The following is a 15369-nucleotide window of genomic DNA, read 5'->3' as shown; positions in this document are numbered from 1 at the left end:
GTGTGTGTGTGTGTGTGTGTGTGTGTGTGTGTGTGTGTGTGTGTGTGATTGCTAGGGTTTGACTGGGAATATCTGGATGTCATGGTTGAAGATTTCTCAGGGACTGGAGCATAGGCAAATTTGGTTTTTCTCTTATCCTTAACCTTGTTGCATGATTTTTCTAATTATTATGATTTTTTAAATTAACTCTAGAGCCAAGATGCTTCCAGTCTATGCTTCCTTTCCCTCTCCAGGTATTTCTGCAAACAGGGAGAGAATCTTTGCTGAAAAAGAGGAAAAACAAACAAAATGCCTAAATAAAAAAAATACTGTGTGTTTTGAATGTAATCAGCAGAATTACTGATGAAAATGTGCCAGATCATTCCAGCATAGCCTCAACCTGTTCCAATAGGAATATGGTCAAAAAGACAAGGAGTCTGCTGCAGGAGGCAACTCTTCCATCTTGCTACTGGAGTTAGAGAGTGTCCCAAATACTCCAGGGTGAAACTCCTTTTTAATTACAATGGGCCTACCCGATGTCCTGGGGAGAAAAAAGGGTTTGATGTTCCAGGGTGGACCAAGAGGTTAAGATGAGAGTCAGAGGCAGTGAGCCTCAGAGAAAGCTCCACCATTCCTGGAACAACCTGCCCCACTGAGAGGGTGACAGAGGAGAAATTGGTGGTAAGGTGGGATTCTGATCTCCTTCTTAAAGAGTCTGGTCAGACCCTATTAGAGCTATGTCTCCAGGGGCTTTGGGAGCCAGGGCTAGAAATGGGCAAGATAGTAGCTGCCCAAATAATGATAATGGATAATGCCCATTATACTGTCCTAGCGAGCATAATGAAGGAGACTTTTCAATACAACTTTTCTAATTCTCCATACCAGAAAATACCACCATCCATGGTATGGAGATACTTATTTTATGACTAAATGTTCTCTAAGATCCATTCTGATTCTAAAATTCCATGCTCTTAGGTACCCTCCCCCTTTTTAAAGCAACAATGGATTAAAGCCTCCAGTGAATGCTAACTCATGAGACATGATTTTCCAGCATGGTTGGGAGTTGGAGGGTAGGTTGTAATTTTCAGACCTTGTCTTGGACTCCTAGATGTCTCCTCTAAATGCCTGAGAGGCTGAGCTCTATTGTGGATGATATGGGAAAGGTCATCTCAGCCAAAGAGTAGCTTGCCAGTGATCCTCCCTCTTGTTTACAAGGGTCCAAAGGGGAACCTCAGCCCAGTTCGAGGTCAGGAGCTCCCTCTGAATTAGCACAGCCAGAACTTTCTCTCTTACCTGTTTGGTAGGAAATGGAAAGCAACCCAGTGTCACCTGTGCCTTCCTGCAATTCTCACCCCTATCTGTTTGGTGCCTCTCCTTTCAGCTCCACTCATTCACAAAGTGACTCTTTTCTGCCCCACTCCTGGAACATGCCTGTGCTATTCTGACCCTAGTGAGAGCTTTAGCTAAAGCCATATACTGACTTTACCAATGCTCTGAGGAGCATGCATAAAAGACTCCTGACCCTCCAAAAACCCCTTGAACTTCCCAGTCTAACTCTCCAGAACAAAAATCCCTCAAGAGTTCTTGGAACTCTTGTAATAGCCCTAAGGGGCCCAGGCAGGAGGAAAAGATGAAGAAGCATTGGTTCTAGCAACTCTGGTAACTCAGGAGGATGTTGGTCATGATAATCCACTTGTACTGTGCAAACTCATGAGCCAGAGCCTGTGAGAGAGTGTGGAGACAGGAAGAAGGAGCTGGGAAGTCCACCTGCCTAGTGCAAGCAACATACGACGTTGTGTAATCCTGGGCAGCTAGCCAGGGCTGCGCAGAGAGGACACTTTCCTACACAGTCTGCTTTCTGTGTAGTGAAATTTCAAACCTCAAACCAAGGCTTTGGGTACCTGCAAATGCCCTTGATTTTCTGCCATCTTGGGGGTGAGGTGGGGTTGAGTGGGCTAGGTCAGGCACAGTTCACAAATACTGTAGAGATCTATTGAACATTCCCAGAGCAATATGATTCACCTCAAAGTCTTGGTCACCATCTCCTGGGCATCACATCTGTCTCCTTGGGCAGATCCCAAGTGTTACTAGACTCTGTAGCTCTGCTGTATCCTGTCCCATAATAATGCCAATTGCAGTGAGGGTAATTAAGGGCTTCAGGTGCTGGATAGGGAGAAGCCACTTTATCAAACTCAAGTGTGAAGGCTCTGGACATGTTATTCAGCTCTACACTTTTACTCCAATTTGGTCCCTCTTCTTGGAACATGGGTGGCCACTATGCCTATTATGGCTCTGGTAGTATGGTATAATGGGTAAAATATTGCATTTAGAGTCAGAAAACCTAGATCCAAGTCACACTTCTTCTGCTTACTAGCTGTGTAACCTTAGGCAAGTCAGTTGGCTCCTTTGGGCCTCTGTAAAATGAGGGGGTTGAACTAGTTGTCTTCTATTTCTCAATCTGCAATCAATAAAACATTTCTGGAGGAGACCCCTAGCCTTGATTACATGGCTTAGAGTTGACTAAGGGTTATTTAAATGCTTCAGTTAGCCCAACTAGCCCTAAAATTTTGACTTAAGGCCTACTAAGTTTGAAGTTGGCCAGTGTGTGTATGTTGAGGCATTGGGGGTGGTGATAGTTATGTTAGGATCCATTTAGCATCTAGTTTCCATTGTTGGAGATACCCCATTCTGAGTCATCTTCCTCTAATTTGTGCTATGTTAGAAATTCAGATAGGGAAATAAGATAGAGTCTCATAACCAAGCAGTTAGCGAGATTGTGGCTAGAGTGGAATTTTGGGGAACTAGTGTAGCCATGAAGATTTTGATATGATAGCTTTAATAGCTATAACAGCAACTTCCCCTGATGATTTTTGATCTGGAATCAAGGTTGGGGCTTAACCATGGTCTTCCCTGAATTAAAACAAGGTTATTGTTTTCTGGGGCCAGGAATCCTTCTTACTTAACCCTTAGAGTCAGCTCATTCAATATTCCGGTGATTTTGGTTAGGTGGGGCTCAGGAGAGAATCATTATTCTCAGACAGAAATCCTTGTTAGAATTGTTTGGTCAAGTATGGAGTTTTTGGTCTGTAACTCAGCTTCTCAGGCTAGATTGGGAATCTGTGTTAGATGACCTGATCTGGGAATGATGGCCCTTGATGTCTAAAGCTTTCTGTCTCGTGGTCCAGCAGTCATGGGAGTGAGCCAAAGTAATTTTCTCTTTCCTGACTTGAAGAAGTATCATAGATCACAGGTAATTTTGTTATTCTGACCTCCTTCTGCCCTCTATGGAACTGATATTTAAGCCCAGTGAGGCTTCCACACAATCAGAGAACAGAACGGCCTTCTGGAGCAAAGTATCTTTTTCTTTTATAGCAGGGCAAGAGTTGGAGGTAGTAGCTCTGCAGGGCCCCTCTGTTAGGAGGCAGTGTGATATGAGCACTGGCTTTGGAAACAGGGGGTGTTAGTTCAAAACCTACCTCTGATGCTTACTGTGGTACCTTGGATAAGTCACTTATTCTTGAGTCTCAGTTCTTATAAAATGAGGCCATTAGACTAGATGACTTCTGAGGTCATTTCTAGCTCTATATCTATGATCCTATGAATAAACTGTGGGTTTTTTGTTTTTGTCTTGCTATAGGACAAAAAGCAGAGATGGGTGCCAACAGGCCTTCTGTTTTCTTTTAGTTGCATATCCTTGGCTTTCTAGGGCTGGTAAAATATAATTTAGGTGGAAGAGTCCTTTCAGGACCATGATTACCTACTGTACTTCAAGGAAGCAACTAGGTCACCTTCAACTCTGTCCATCCTACAGTTTCCAGGGGAGGCCATTGAAGAGTGTGGAGCAACTGTTCTGGTCTCTTATGGGAAATCGTGTTACCCAGGCCAGTTCAATGAATGAGATAACCAAGCCACAAGCATTACCATCTGCATTACAGGCAAACTGCTCAGAATGACCTGGGAGTCTGAAACCTAAGGAGCGTAATGATGGAGCTACTAATCAGGAGTACTATCTTTGATTCCAGAAGAGGGGGTGAGGGTACTTCTTCTTGGGGAGGTCCCAAGGATTCTGGGTTAACAGTTTCACAGTTAAGGTAGACTATTCAGAAAAAGAGGTATTAGGCTGTTAAAAATTGTGACTACTAGTACCCCGGACAGCTCCAGGTTTGCAGGAGGGGCCCAAAAGTCAGAAACATAAAATCACTAGTATTTAATGGGAGTCAAGACGGAGTGATGAGGGATGTAGTCAGAGGAGGTTGTGGGATTGTCCACCTACTGTGATAGAGCCATCAGGAAAAGGCGACTGAAGTAGGAATCTTATCCTCTAGGAGGAATTGTAGTTTATGAGAATCCCTAGAATGGGGAAACCATAGGTCCAAAAAAATGAAGCAGTGACACCCAGTCCCAGATGGGGCTGGGCCAGAGAGGCAGCATGACACAGAGTCAGGAAGGCATGGGTTCAAATCCACCCTCCAATACTTGCTAATTATGTGACCCTGATCAAGTCACTCTATGTCTCTGTGTTTCCATTTTCTCATCTGTAAACCTAGGGGGTTGGAACTGATGGTTTCTTTTAGCTTTAAATTGATGATCTCATAACCTGTGATCCAGAGGACATTTAGGAAGTGATGTTTCCATAAGCCACCAAGACTGTCAGCTGCCTCCTTCTCTCTGCCCTGCTGAGCCCAAATCCTGACAAACTGGAAATGTGGCTTTGGGTGCCAGTCGAATGAGCTGTCATCCTAGGGTCTGGCAGCCTCTCCTTGGCAGAGTTCAATCTAAAGTCTCTAACCCTTTTCTGCAAACTGTTGTTGTTGTTTTTGTTTTGTTTCCCATTCCCCACCCCTGTCTCCCTCTCAACCCTCCCCTTGTGTTTTCACAATATGTGGTGCCACTTGCACACTTTGCTGACTGGCTTGGCCCGATAGCCAGAGAATCTACTCTTGGCCAGTAAGTGCAAAGGAGCCGCAGTGAAACTGGCAGATTTTGGCCTGGCCATCGAGGTGCAAGGGGACCAGCAGGCATGGTTTGGTGAGTGATGGGCTGGATGAGGGTAGAGGGTGTGTGTGTGTGTGTGTGTGTGTGTGTACACACATGTGTGCATTGTGTTGCCTGCATGTGTGTGGTCATGGTGGGGGGACAGTGGTGGTGAACAGCTAGCCTTCCTACCAAAGATCCCAACTACCCCATCTCATGTCTCTGCTTTTTCTCCCTGGCCAGGTTTTGCAGGCACTCCTGGCTACCTGTCCCCAGAGGTTCTGCGTAAAGAAGCTTATGGAAAGCCTGTGGATATCTGGGCTTGTGGTGAGTCTGCCAGGGTGACTGTATAGGAGCTGGAGGGTAGCCCAGCTTGTGGTAGGGTCATGAGATGAACCAGGCATGCCACTAGGAAAAAGTATATGCCAAAGGCTCATTAATTCAACTAGCCATAGCTGGGAAGCCTGGTTGGTTGGGTTAGTTATAAACTAGACACCACCATTTTACCTAATGATATAAATGTCTATATTTATTGTTGATGTTGTTGTTTGGTAGTTTTCAGTTGTGTCTGACTCTTTGTAATCCTGTTTGGGGTTTTCTTGGCCAAAATACTGGAGTAGTTTTCCATTTTCTTCTCTAACTAATTTTGCAGATGAGGAAACCGAGACAAGCAAGGGTAAGTGAATTGTCCAGGGTCACACAACTAGCAAGTGTCTGACGCCAGATTTGAACTTGGGAAGAGGAGTCCTCCTGACTTTAGGCCCAGCACTACATCCATCGTGTCACTTAGCTGCCCTAGATATCTGTATAACCTAGAACAAATCACTTCCTCTCTCTGAGTCTTAGTTTCCTCATCTGTAAAATGAGAAAGTTGGACTAAGTGATCTGTAAGGTCCCTTCTGATTCTAAATGATTCTCTGACCTATGACTTTGAAGACAGGTACTCATCCATTCTTTTATTCATTCACTTAATAAAAACATATTAAACACCCAGTATACAGCAGGAGCTGAGAAAGGGACAGAGAAAAATTAGGCATGGTCTCTGCTTACAAGGATCTTATAATCTAGTAGGGACAGTGATATATTACATAGATTATACATATTATAGTAAGAAACAAGGAGCAGCTATGTCAAACAGTAGATAGAGCTCTGGCCCTAGAGTCAGGAGGTCCTGAGTTCAAATTTGGCCTCAGACACTTGACACTTACTAGCAGTGTGACCCTGGACAAATCACTTAGCCCCAGTTGCCTTGCAAAAACAAAAAAGAAATGACATGGCCTTATTGAGAGTGGCCAGTCTTGGAGTTAGAAGGATCTGGGTTCAAGTCCTATCTTGAACATACACTAACTGAGTGACTGGCCAAATTAAATAATCTTTCAGTGTATCTAGGGTGTTCCCCAAACCATAAATTATAAATTAGTTGCCAGTTTGCCACAATGGAGGGAATTTTAACACCTAGAATACCCAATGCTGAGTAAAATCACAGTCTAGGACCCCCCCCTTTAAAAAATATAATAGCATAATTTCATAAAAATACAGATGAGGGACAGATGACCGTCAGCTGAGGGGAGGCTTTGTGGAGAAAGTGACCTTTGAGCACAGCCAAAAAGAGACCATGATGGGGACACTCCAGGCATAGGGAAGAGAGCCTAGAAGCAGGAAAACTGAGTGAGTGAGTATCCTAGTCTGTCTGGAGTCTAGAGTAAACAAGGAGGGATATGCATTAAGGCTAAAAGGGGAAGGAGGGCTCAGGCTATAGCAGGCCTTAAAGGCTCTGCTATGGAATTTGGATTCTCTTCATCAGGCTGTAGAAAGCCATTGAAGAGTTTTGAGCAATGGAGACTTATCATATCTAGAAAGAAATAATTAGCCTCCCATATACTGGCTTTCTAAACCCTCTCTATTTAATCTGAAAATGAAGAGATTACATCTTGAAGGTCCCTCCCAGTTCTGACAGGCATGGGAGAAGGAGGACAGCAGCCCAAAGGCATTGGACCAAGGAAGCTGGCTTCTAAGAGAAGATAAGTATGAACTTTGCTATGCAAAGTCAGAGAGATAGGGACTTTAGCCTCTAGAAAAAACTTTCTCTCATTTATTTTATGTATGTATATATGTGTGCATATGTATATAAACATACACACATGTATGTGTGTACACATGCATATATAATCTGTTTATGGCTATAAGCCTCTATAGCTTCAACGTTTGCCAGCAGATACAGTATCTGGGCTGCGAGGTGTACAGGGGATAGATTGCTGGGCCTGGAGTTAAGAAGACTCATCTTTATCAGTTCAAATCCAACCTCAGACACTAGCTATGTGACCCTGGGCAAGTCACTTGACCCTGTTTGTCTCAGTTTCCTCATCTGTAAAATGAGCAGGAGAAGAAAATGGCAAACCACTCCAGTATCTTTGCCAAGAAAGTCCCAAATGGGGTGATGAAGAGTCAGACGCGGCTGAAACACTGAAATGACTGCCCAGCAATATTTAATCCTAGTACTGTCTAGCAGCAGCATCAGTATATGACTTGCTTCATGTTCCTTCTATTCTGAGACAACTCAAGGCCATTTGAGATTAATAAAGTATATGAAGGGCTGTCTACCTGCCTCTGGTGAAAGACATTCCCAGCCCAATCCAACATTATTGGAACATAGAATTTTCTTCGCCAGATACTCTGGTTTTCTTAGTATTCCTCAAACAGTTTTTGGCACAATGGAAAAAACACTGGAGACCTGGGTCCTGGCTCTGACTCTGGAACCAACTTGCCCAGTGACATTACACAAGTTCTTAAGCTTTCTATGTATCAACTTCCTAGTACTTAAAATGGAGATGATAACATCCATCTGTCCTTCTTAGTTCAAGGGGTTATTACAAAAATCAAGGGGGCACTTTAAAAAAAAACACAACACAACCCAGAAAATGTCTGACAATTGGGCTATATATATATTTTTTAATTTCTGGAGGCAAAGAATGTAGTCAAAAGAACAACAGAGTTAGATTTGGGAGACCTGAGTTTAAATTTTAACTCTGATACTTGCCTCCTATGTGACCTTAAGAAAGTCATTTAATTTTTCTAAGAGTTGTTAACTCTTATGTTATTATTATTATCAGTAATAATAATAGCATCAATAATAACGGCTTGCATTTATATAGTGCTTATGTCTCATTTGATCCCCACAACAACCTTGGGAGACAGATGCTATTATTATCCCCATTTTACAGATGAGGAAACCAAGGTAGACAAAAGTTGCCCAGAGCCACACAGTTAGTAAGAGCTCTTCCTGTGGCTCCTCAGAACACTGAGGGCATTCATGAAGACTACGTACTTGATGATGTTGGATTTCAGCTCAGGCCTTCCTGACTCCTGGTCCAGCCCTCTACCCACTATGAATAATGTATAAACATTTAAATGCCTTTTTATGTTCCAGGCACTGTACTAGGTCCTTGCCCTCAGGACTCTTATATTCTACAGTGGGGAATGAAGGTTGAAGGGGGTTGAGGTAGATGCTCTCTAAGGTCCCTTCCATTTCCAAATCATGTCTTCACTTAAACTTCTCTGGGCCTCAGTTTCCTCATCTGCAGAATGAGGGGAAAGAGTCAGACTAGATGGCCTCTGAGGTCCCTTCCAGCTCTTACTCTATGACTATATGAGAGGGAAGGCCAGAAGCTCTGTGACCCAGCTAAACTCATGACCTCCTCACTTATTTCACCACCCTTGCTAAGGAGATAGAATTAAAGGGTATCTGAAGCAAGAGCACAGAGATGTGTGGGAGTGGGGAGAGTGGCGCAAAAGCCTTCGGATCCCAAGGCACAAGATCTGCTTCCCTGAGCCCTGGTTTGTAGAAGTGGCCAACTCTCGAGGACAGGGCAAGGTCACTCCTTCCTTCCCTCTCCATCCCAACGTTCCTTCTCAGGTGTGATCCTCTACATTCTGCTTGTGGGCTATCCTCCATTCTGGGATGAAGATCAGCACAAACTTTACCAACAGATCAAGGCTGGAGCTTATGATGTAAGTCCGTGCTTTTCAGAACTCTTCTGGTGGGGATGCCCAGGCAGTTGGACCTTTGGCCTTTTCTTCACAGAGAGTTGGTTCTCTGTGCCCTGGGAGGCTAAGAGACCAAATTGGTAATGTAGCTGAAATTATTCCCTGGCTTTAGCATCTTTCCCCTCCTACTCCCAGGACTTTCACCCTTTGCCAGGTTGGGGGGGGGGGTGTCTTTTCAGCAGCCAACCCTAGGTTGGGTCCATAGGAAAAGGGCAAGGCTGGATTTGACTTCTCTGTTCCCTGTTTGTCCTTGAGTTGACAACATTTTTGAAGGATTCAAAGCAGAAAGGTGAGCTGGGGAGAGAGGTGTAAGATTTTTTTTTTGGGGGGGGCAGTGAGGCAGGCTTCGTAAGAAGGCCCATTTAGTGCTGGTGATTTAGTATTTTGAGGAAGTTTCAGGTACCATCTTGGATTTCTTGTCAGTTTTTTTTCCCTCTTCCACCTCCTCTAGTTTCCATCCCCTGAGTGGGATACTGTCACTCCTGAAGCCAAAAACCTTATCAACCAGATGTTAACCATCAACCCTGCAAAAAGGATCACAGCTCATGAGGCCCTGAAACATCCATGGGTCTGCGTAAGTGTCTCCCTTGGGGCCCCAGGACTTGGCACATGAGTGTTTAGATAGCCAAGTTTTCTTATGCATCCAGGAGGTCATGGGAATGAAGGTGGGCACTCTTATGGGATCTCCTATGACTCCTAGTGGTACTGGGCTTGTTCATTTTTGATGACTATAATGTGTGAACCTCTTACAACCAGACAATTCAGGAGTCTTACTCTTTCCAGATTGACTAGCCAATAGACTTATTTCTTCTGAATGATGATTAGGCTTTGAAGTATTGTTAGAATATCTACTATGATTATCCTTACCACAGCTCAACTTTCTCCATCACAGTTTCAATATATCATGGGTTGGCAAAGGAAATTAAGTGGGAATTTTTTGGGAGTTTTGCAGAAGTTACAGATGACACAAAGGCCTGCAAATGACTCAGAAAAAGTTTCAAAACTGAGCAACACATAAAATATATGTATAGTATTGTATAATATCAACATATTTTTAGGATTTAATACCATAATAATTCAGGCTTCTCTTGCAGGAAAGAAAGGCCAAAATTTTTATGAGAATTTTCCAGCTCTCGGGGGCACCATGCCCCTAACCCCTGTGGTGTAGAAGAGATAACTCTAGTTTCAAAATAATTTGGTAGATTACTTGGGAGAATAGAATAGCAAGTTATAATCAGTCTCCTTAGAGAACTGACATCCAGAAAGAGGTCAACAAAAATTTGTTATAGAAATAAGCCAGATAGAAGAATGGTTTGAGATTGTGCTGGCTGGTTGGAGGATGGGTTGCTTTAGACCTTGAGGCTTCCTGGATTAATCTATAATTGTGAATTTGTGTCTCTTGACTCTATGTCATCAGGACAACGTAGCCTGGTGGTGGAAACCTCTTGGGTTTGATGCCACTGTCCTCTTCTCCCCAGTAGCCCCTTTTCCTGGTTGTTTCAAGTTACTGGGGGCAATGTAACAATGTTTTCATTCCTAGGGGTCTCCTACTGATCTTCTAACAATGTCTCCTCCTTCCCGCAGCAACGCTCAACTGTGGCCTCAATGATGCACAGACAGGAGACTGTGGAGTGTCTCAAGAAATTCAATGCCAGGAGAAAGCTTAAGGTAAAACCTTTCTTTTTCTTTAAAAATTCTGTTGGTGTCGTCTGGTTTTTACATCACAGATATTTGAAGACATGGCCCTCCCCTCCCCACAATCTCCCCCAGCCTGAAGTGACATTCTTTTCTGCAAAGAACACAAGTCCCATAGTGGTCACTTTTAACAGCATATGCAGCATTCCACACAGTGAAAATCCCCATTCTTTTTTTCCTCAGGAAAATAAAACATTTGTACAGGTAATATTCTTGTACAGCTTTAAAAAATTTTTATAAGTGTTATTTGTTTTTGCATCTCAACCATTTCCTGATATGTTGTCATTCCAACCTCCACCCATATACACAGTGAGCTTACCTTTGTAACCAAGAGAAGCAGGTAAGCAAAGCCAATTATCCTAGGAAGCACATCAGATAATGTATTCAATATTCTGATCCCCTAGTCCCTCACCTCTCTAAAGAAAGGTGGGAGATGCAGTTTCTCACTAAAAGGATGCATCTGTCCTGGCTGTCCCAGAATCTCAAAGCTGTGCTTAGGGTTGAGAATGTGAAGGCTGAAGATAAAAACTATCCCTGAGCCTTCAGGTTCCCCTAGCATGGGTTTGAAAAAGCTAAACAGTAGTTAAGAGAACTTGGGGTCCTCCCTTGGCTTTCCAAAGCTGAGGATTTCTGGGCAGAGCAGTTGGCCAGGTAAGGCAGACTCTCTTGGGGAGGAGGGGGGAACTGTACCAAAAAAAAAGTCTTTGTCAGCTGCTTTCTACCTTTCTTGTTGATCCCAGCTTGGGATAGTCTATGGTCCAGTGGGCTGAAATGGGAGGGGAGATGGAGGGACATTGGAGCCTCTGTTTCCTTCTCTTCTGTTCTCTCCAATCCTGATCCCTGCTGTTCATTTTACAGCTACATTGATAGCAGGTTTTTAAACAAGTTTTATATATACCCCCAGGGCTTTAAAAGTAGAACTCAAAAACATTAAATCATTAAAAAAAAAACAGCAACAACCCCAAAACCAGACAAAAAGCAGATCTTGAATGTTTCCTTATTGAGGACTTCCAAAGATCAGAAAATTAAAGGTGAAGGTCAAGGCTCCTGTAGGCTACTCATTTCAAGGACATTCCAACTTCCCACTGGGGAAAAAATACCTTCCCTGCCAAATAGTTGATACCCAAAATTCCCCAATTAGATAGTCTTTTCTTTTTCCTCTGTTAAAATGAAAACATCTTGAGGAAGAATTAAACATTAACCATCATCAACCATTTGCTACTTAGTGTGAAAGAGTTTCTAAGATCCTTTTCTTCAAGCAGGCTGTAGTAACTTCCTAATTGATCTCCTTGCTTCCAGTCTGGTACCTCTCCAGTCCTGCCTTTTTCCAAAATAATCTTTCCAAGGCACAGGCCTCTTGCTTGCTCAAAGATCTTCAATAGTTCCCTATGGCTTCTGGAGAAGAAAAAAATCTAAATTCCTCATCATAGTCCTTCCCAATCTGACTTAATAACAACTGATGTTTATATGGCCCTTTACATAATAATCTCATTTTATCCATATGGTGCTGAGTAACTGCTACAGATCTTATTACCACCATTTTATAGACAAAGAAACTGAGACTAGAGAAGTTTAATACCTCGCACAGTATTACATGGGCAGCTAGGTCATGCAGTGGATAGAGTGCCAGCCCTGGCATCAGGAGGATCTGAGTTCAAATCCACCTCAGACACTTACTGTGTGATTCTGGGCAAGTCACTTCACCCTGTTTGCCTCAGTTTCCTTATCTGTAAAATGAGCTAGTGAAGGAAATGGCAAACCACTCCATTGTCTTTGCCAAGAAAACCCACAATGGTGTCATGACTGAAACTACTGAACAACAACAGTATCTTAGATAGTATATTCCTAAGGTAGGATTAATAGGGATACAAGCTGTCATCAGTGTATTATAAAGAGCTGTGTGACCAGCATTTAGTCAAGTTTGCAAAGTGCTTTATAGACATTATCCCATTTAAACTCAGAATTCCAGCACGGGACTTCCTGGTTCTAGGTCCAGCCCTCTTCTGCTGTGCCTCCCGTCATGCTTTAGCTTCCTTTTCCCCTCCAGATTAATGTCCCATTGTGCCCCTTTGCACATGTACATTCTAGTCAGACTGGCAGACCTGGCATTTCCCAAATTCCCAAATGTACATTCCCTGCCTATGTGTCCTGGGTACATGTCCTCATCATGAATGCTGATGTGATGGGGGCTCATGAAGAGTCAGACATGACTGAAAAAATGACTGAAATGTGCATGGCCCTCTGCTAGACCCTGGGGATAAAATAGTGCTTGCCATCAAGAAACTTATGTTCTATTGGGAATGAAGGTGGGATGGAGAGAACAGCATGTTTTAGTCCTGTCTGACTCTTTGTGACCCCATTGGGGGTTTTCTTAGAAAAGATACTGGAGTGGTTTGCCATTTCCTTTTCCAGCTCATTTTACAGATGAGGAAACTGAGGCAAACAGGGTTAAGTGACTTGCCCAGAGGTGTCTGAGGCCAGATCTGAACTCACAAAGATGAGTCTTCCTCATTCCAGGCCCAGCATTCTCTCCACTGGGCCACCTAGCTGCCCTCCACCCTACACATGGTAGACATTTAATAAATGCTTGTTAAATGACCAATGACTAAATCTTTCTTTTCTCTCTCAGGGGGCGATCCTTACCACCATGCTGGCAACACGAAACTTCTCAGGTGAGAACAGTTTTTCCCCAGAAAAGAAAGAATAAGGTGCTGGCTTCCTTGCCCTGTACTTTTTTCTTGTTCAAGAGATCAGAGAGTGGAGACTTTTTCCAAGCTAAACCTTGCCAGGAAGAAGGCCCCAAGAAGGATCCAGTTCCAAGGCTTTCTCAGTGACTCCAATGACCTGCTTCATTCTCAGCCTGCTTCCTCTCCCCTCCCTGCACATACTTCCTTCTGCCCACATCTTTGCCAGTGCTCGGGCAAACCTCTATTTTCCCACCCCTGACTCTCCCGTGGTCCGGTAAGGGCCTTCCCCTCCACCCTGTCCCCATATGGCCATGGTCTTTCTTGGGCTGTGTAAGCAACATCTGGATCCTATTGTGTTCATCTCACCTGCCAAGTGGGGCCTCCTGAAGACTGCTGCTCCATCGCCAGGGCCCTACCCTGCACCCTGCTACAGGCAGCAGTGGCTCTATTGCCTGCACCCCGCCGTCCCAGGAGGGGGGGCCTGCTGGAAGGCCACATCACGACGACAGTCCTGTTCTGTTCTGTTTGCTCTTCTCTGTGTCTCTTCCTTCCTCGGTATCTTACCTGTGTCTCAGGGGTCTCCCTTCCCCACTGAGTGTTTGTGCTGCCCACAGCCCCCTGCCCCCAGTGAGAACTACAGGTGTCCCGTGTGTTTGTCCAGGCGTGTTGGTTTAGCAGCTTTGTAGCCTCTGGGCCTTGTGTTTTGTTTTTGTTTTTGTTCTCAACCATCTAAGATCTTATCTTGTCCAGGGGAAGATATACTTCAGACAGTGCTGGTGGCTCAGAGTCATGTGAGATGGGGAGCTACAGGCCATCTCAGCCCCAGGCATGGTATTCAAACAGTCTATGACCACTACCTCTCTCTGGCATACTTGGGCATATAGGAGAGGGGACCAACCTATTGCTGGTGACCTCAGAGAGGAGTAGAAGTTAGGGAAGAGGGCGTTCAGGTGTCTGGGTGTAGACCCCAGAAGCAGACAGTGAATAGAAGCCAGATCAGGAGAACAACCTTAGTACGATCCCAGGAAAGGGTTGGGGGCAGCCTCCAGAGTGGAGCTGGATGCACCCGCCACGCCTGGATGAAATGTCTTTGCACCACGTGACGTCGCTGTTAGTCTGTAATAACTGAATGTTGGAAGTCAGTCTCTCTCTCTCTCTCTCTCTCTCTCTCTCTCTCTCTCTCTCTCTCTCGTATGGTTCATCTTTCTGTTCACATCTCATAGCTCCTTCCCTACTTCCTTGTGCCTCCCCTCCCTGCCCGTACCTTCTACTTGCCCTGAAAGTTCCTGTTACTTTTGCTGTGATATTGTACTGCTGGGATTAGGACCACATAATGTCACACCAATACTAATGGGACTTTTTCCATTGTCTGCTGCTCTATAGAGGACTTGGGGACCTTGTTTCCCAGGTTCCAGCTGTGTTTTCCCCTTCCCACCCCCCTTCGTCCCATAGGTCTGTGCCCACTCAAGAAGCCCCCATTTGGGGTTTTCTAAGGAGAAAGGAGGCAAATGCTTTTCCAAATGTTGATGGACCTAGATTTGTTTGCACTCTGTTTTGGGACAGGGATTCTGGTGCCGACAGTCTTGTCTCTCCACCTAAACTTGAACTCTAATCTTTTTCTGCTTCCTTTGTCTCTTTTCTTTCCTTATCTTGCCCATCCCTTTGTCTGTGTCCGTCCCTCTTTCTTCCCCAACTTCCCATCCTTTTCTCTCTTTCTCACTCTCCCTCCCCTTTCTTTCTTCTTCCTTCCTTCCCTCCTTCCTTCCTTCCTTCCTTCCTTCCTTCCTTCCTTCCTTCCTTCCTTCCTTCCTCCCTTTCTTCCTCCTCCCTTCCTTCCCTTCCTCCCTCCTTCATTCCTTTCCTCTCTCTTTCCTTTCTTCTTCTTTACTTTTCCTTCTTCCTTCCTCCCTCCCTCCCTCCCTCCCTGCCTCCCTTTCTCCCTCCTTTCCTTCCTTCCTTCCTTCCTTCCTTCCTTCCTTCCTTCCTTCCT

General features: G+C 44.4%; 1 protein-coding gene across 1 annotated transcript in view; it reads left to right on the top strand.

Annotated features, from left to right (window-relative positions):
- CAMK2B (calcium/calmodulin dependent protein kinase II beta) overlaps nt 1-15369 on the top strand; it is a 281298-nt gene that overhangs the window by 236221 nt on the left and 29708 nt on the right. The window contains exons 7-12 of the mRNA XM_069071805.1: nt 4905-5007; nt 5197-5280; nt 8867-8961; nt 9449-9571; nt 10582-10665; nt 13322-13364. Coding sequence (XP_068927906.1) covers nt 4905-5007; nt 5197-5280; nt 8867-8961; nt 9449-9571; nt 10582-10665; nt 13322-13364 — 532 coding nt within the window. The remainder of the gene's footprint in view (nt 1-4904; nt 5008-5196; nt 5281-8866; nt 8962-9448; nt 9572-10581; nt 10666-13321; nt 13365-15369) is intronic.

This window comes from Petaurus breviceps, unplaced genomic scaffold (genome assembly GCF_028583685.1).
Source record: "Petaurus breviceps papuanus isolate PSGF00001 unplaced genomic scaffold, PetGlider_PUasm1.0 90845, whole genome shotgun sequence".
In the NCBI taxonomy this organism is placed as follows: Eukaryota; Metazoa; Chordata; class Mammalia; order Diprotodontia; family Petauridae; genus Petaurus; species Petaurus breviceps.
Note: the sequence above shows the minus strand (reverse complement) of the source record. Positions and strands in the feature narration are given on the sequence as shown.